Source organism: Myxine glutinosa, chromosome 10 (assembly GCF_964187855.1).
Source record: "Myxine glutinosa chromosome 10, kmMyxGlut1.1, whole genome shotgun sequence".
NCBI classification, from domain to species: domain Eukaryota; kingdom Metazoa; phylum Chordata; class Myxini; order Myxiniformes; family Myxinidae; genus Myxine; species Myxine glutinosa.
The window spans coordinates 42,447,050-42,450,913 of NC_136270.1; the positions used below are offsets into that span (position 1 = coordinate 42,447,050).

Consider the following 3,864-nt stretch of genomic DNA (forward strand, 5'->3'; position numbering starts at 1 on the left):
TGTTGGCTAAGTGGTTAGGGTGCCGGCTTGGGATCCTGGGTTCAAATCCTAGTGGTTAGGGTGCCGGCTTGGGATCCTGGGTTCAAATCTTAGCGGTTAGGGTGCCGGCTTGGGATCCTGGGTTCAAATCTTAGCGGTTAGGGTGCCGGCTTGGGATCCTGGGTTCAAATCTTAGCGGTTAGGGTGCCGGCTTGGGATCCTGGGTTCAAATCTTAGCGGTTAGGGTGCCGGCTTGGGATCCTGGGTTCAAATCTTAGCGGTTAGGGTGCCGGCTTGGGATCCTGGGTTCAAATCTTAGCGTTTAGGGTGCCGGCTTGGGATCCCAGGATCCTGGGTTTGAATCCCGGTCGATCGCTGAATTAACACCAGGGGGGTTGACTCGGCCTGTCATCCTTCTGAGGTCGGAAAATCAAGTACCAGTTCACTGGTGATTCCCTGTGTGTCGCAAGAGGCGACTAACAGGGTTGGCGGCAGGAAGGGCATCCGGCCATAAAACATTGCTTTAAAAAGGGGACCAAGGTGCCCGGAAAAGGCCAACCCCTGCTCTGCGGAGAAAAATGGCCTCTAAAGGTGGGTCTTCTTTTCTGCTGACTATTTTCTACTGACCATGACACACCACCAAGACCTTTGTAGTCAATGGATTGTTTGTTCCTTTTGCCAGATCGATGACATTTGACAATCGAGCGAAACTCGTGGAGAAAGAAATGACACGACAATTCCATTCTCAATTCCCTTTTATTCAACTTTGTAATGCAACAGACTTCTATGAATATAACACAAACACATGCTCTTTTCTTCCGCCTATTGTAATTAATCTTACATAAATTCACCGTCATGACCAAATACAAAAGAATACATGAGCATCGATTTGAAAGCAGGTTTAGGAAGCAAAAGGCTAAATACAGCATTCCTATATTTTTATTTATTTATTAATCTGAGCTTTGTTGAATGTTTCAGTTTACGTGTGACGTGTGCCCTCAAATATTGAGTATATGCATTTTGAACACAAGTTTTGTTTTTAGTGATATATTCCGTCGAGTGAAAAAACCCTAACTCACTTCTTCTTGGCCTTTGCCTTCCGGACATTTACCTTGGGTTTTGCTGCTTTTTTGGTTGCAATTCTCTTTTTAGGAGATTGTGAACGTTTGTTCATTTTCAGCTTCTTTGTCACCTGTTTCTTGGCAGGTGATTTAGCCACTTTAACTCTTTTCATGGCCTTTTTTGGTGTTGCAGCCTTATCCTTTTTGGGTTTCGCCACACGCTTCATCTTTTTGGGCGCAGGTTGCTTGACCTTGGTTTTTGCCTTGCTGGTAACTTTTTGGCGGGACACGCGTGCTTTCGGCTTTGACACGGTGGTTTTCTTCGCCACCTTCTTCTTTAAGCTGATACGAGTAACGCCGCCCAGACGGAAGGAGCCGGAGACGCCAGTTCCGGTGGCGAGGACGATCGTGCCGTGATCTGCGAGGCGCTTAAGCGCCAATTTCACTTGGCCGTCGGCTTTGTCTCCTACCTGGACATGGAGGGTGTGGATAAGTTCATTGTTAGGGAATGCCGAATATCCCTTTCAACACAGGAGAGTATCACTATTCCGCGTAATCTGCGTGCATAAACTGCCACACGTATCCTGAAGGTACTCTCACACCGTTACTATAGCGACACACCTTGTAATGCTCCTTAATGTATTTCTGGATAGCCTGTCGTGAGGCTCCATTCCGGTCTCCAACTGCACCTATGGCAGTTTTAATCATCTCTGAATAGCTCGGGTGGGCAGGAACACGTTGACTCTGCGGAAGGATAGGGAAGGGGAGGGGGTATATAATCAGCTTCATGAAAAAGAACCCCAGGTTCTCAAGTAATAAACACCATTTTTATCCCAAGAGCATCAATGTGATAAAACATCAAAAATGTAAGCTCGAATGGCTTATTACCCCAGTAAGCTGCTACTCATTTTGCCGACCTCGGAAGAATGAAAGGCCGAGTCGACCCACCTAAAATGGTGATCAACGGCATGACAGGGGCTCAAACTCAAGACCCTAAGATCTTAAGCGAGCCACCTTAATAACCGTAAAGCCAACACCATCTCAATTTGATAACCATCTAATTTAATTTTCATACCTGTTTGTCACAGATTTACAGAAGTACTGGCATGCTTGATTTGTCTTATACCTCTCGCACCCACCCCCCCCCCTTCCCATACGTCCTCCCCTCCAAGCCCCCCTCCCCCTCCCACAGATCTTCCGTTGTCCCTGTTCTCTGCTGTTGTATTTGTGTGCTTCCCCCTCTCTCCCCATCTTGTCTCCCGCTCCCTTTATTGTATGTTTTATGTCCGTTTATGTTTTTTTGTGATTAATGTTAGCTCTTCCATGAGCCTCGATCTTGTATACACACAAAAAAAAAGAAGCTTACAGACTGCAAGCAGAACCTGGGGTGCATCCTCGGTGCAGACGTGATAAATGGAAGCTTTATAAACTTGATGAAGTGGATTGTGGTTGAATTGTGCAAGCAGCTAAATAACTCGAGTAAATGAGGAATTGGTGATCACCATGAGCTCTTTATTTCGTAGTTTACAGTTATCGTAGTTTTTCATGTAAATATGTCAAAGGTTATAAAAGAAAACTATTGTTTACATTCTAATTGGTTGCTAGGCAACGCCAAGAAGCGGATTTTAAAATTATAGTTAAGTGGTGGAAATGGAACTTGTAAACCGAAGTGGAAAACAATGTTATCACATTCTTGTAACTTGTCCTACGTTGCCCCCCAACGTCAACAACAAAGCGGATCCGAGTTATCAGCATGGTAAGTTAGCATCTTCCCTTTTTTATAAACAACAAACAACAGGCATTTTAAGGCCATTTTCCCTGCTTTTTTATACGTCGATTGAATTTAGATTTCCAACAATATGCTGCAAAATAGATAATGATTGTATACCTGATCTGGGTTCAGTTACCAGTACCACCAACCTGATGATATAATCGCTGTGCAGTACATTATAACAGTCATTGTGCACGCTTGTAATAGATGATCAAGGTGAGCCTACTGGGTGCACAAAACGCGACTGCGAAGCATAAATTCCGTTTCCAAAAACAACTGGAATTCGGTCTCTCCAAATCCCTTCCCCAGACTGTTCCAGAGGGGCGGGTCCAAGCAAGCATCGCCCCGCCCCGCCGAGTGTCTCCGCCCCCTTTCTTCAGCAGGTCCTTGGGCGGCCACAGCATGCAAAAGTACAAAAATGAATAAAACTATTTTCTTTGGATGTTTTGGACAATTTTTTTTTTTTCGTAATCTCATCTGTATTTCGATGATTTTCTTCTGTTAAAAAAAATTCAAGGCCATCCATTTATTACGTATGCAAATATTGAGGAATTTCTTTTTGCACCTGCCATCGCATCTGCTCCATGCAAGTCTTCCCTGCACATTCCCACATACGCTCCGCCAACTCGTCTCGTTTTCTTTGTCAATCTTTCCTCGATTTATCCCACCGGCCGCATGCGTACGTACAAAAGTAGACTTCAACCCCAAGACGCACGTTACATTAAAAATAAAACATTTTTACATCGTTGTAAGTATAATTCAAATAATGTCACAAAATGAATATTACGACGCATGCATTTTTACAAAGAATAATTATTAATCTAAGTATTTTAAAAGCTTGCGAGCTAAGTAATCGAGCGGCCGAGTCATTTAAACCTGTCTTTTCCGCGTCTTTCCTCCAGCTGCAGTTCCACTCTCCGCCATGTCCACAGTCAGTAGAAACGCGATTGGCTCCTTAGAATCGAGGCCACGCCCACCGACGAGCGCTCGAGTGACGTGACGAAGGAAGAGACGCGTGCGCGCTGCTGCTGGGGGCGCGAGCGCGGGGGGCGG

At 45.1% G+C, this 3,864-nt stretch overlaps 1 protein-coding gene across 1 annotated transcript; it reads right to left on the bottom strand.

Moving 5' to 3' along the window:
• Positions 1–721: 721 nt before the first annotated feature.
• Positions 722–3,850, bottom strand: H1-0 (H1.0 linker histone). Its single transcript, XM_068127535.2, has 3 exons — positions 3,688–3,850; positions 1,662–1,784; positions 722–1,510 (listed from the first exon to the last, which is right to left on the bottom strand). Exons 1-3 carry the CDS (start codon positions 3,733–3,735, stop codon positions 1,055–1,057), a joined length of 627 nt encoding a protein of 208 aa, XP_067983636.2. The 5' UTR covers positions 3,736–3,850; the 3' UTR covers positions 722–1,054.
• Positions 3,851–3,864: the final 14 nt, after the last annotated feature.

Bases quoted from the DNA above. Each gene is read 5' to 3' on its own strand.
- H1-0 (XM_068127535.2), bottom strand. From the start codon at position 3,735: ATGGCGGAGAGTGGAACTGCAGCTGGAGGAAAGACGCGGAAAAGACAG. The intron at 1,785-3,687 runs GTTTAAATGACT...ATCCTTCCGCAG, and splicing joins GAAAGACGCGGAAAAGACAG to AGTCAACGTGTTCCTGCCCA. The intron at 1,511-1,661 runs GTGTGTCGCTAT...CTCCATGTCCAG, and splicing joins ACATTAAGGAGCATTACAAG to GTAGGAGACAAAGCCGACGG.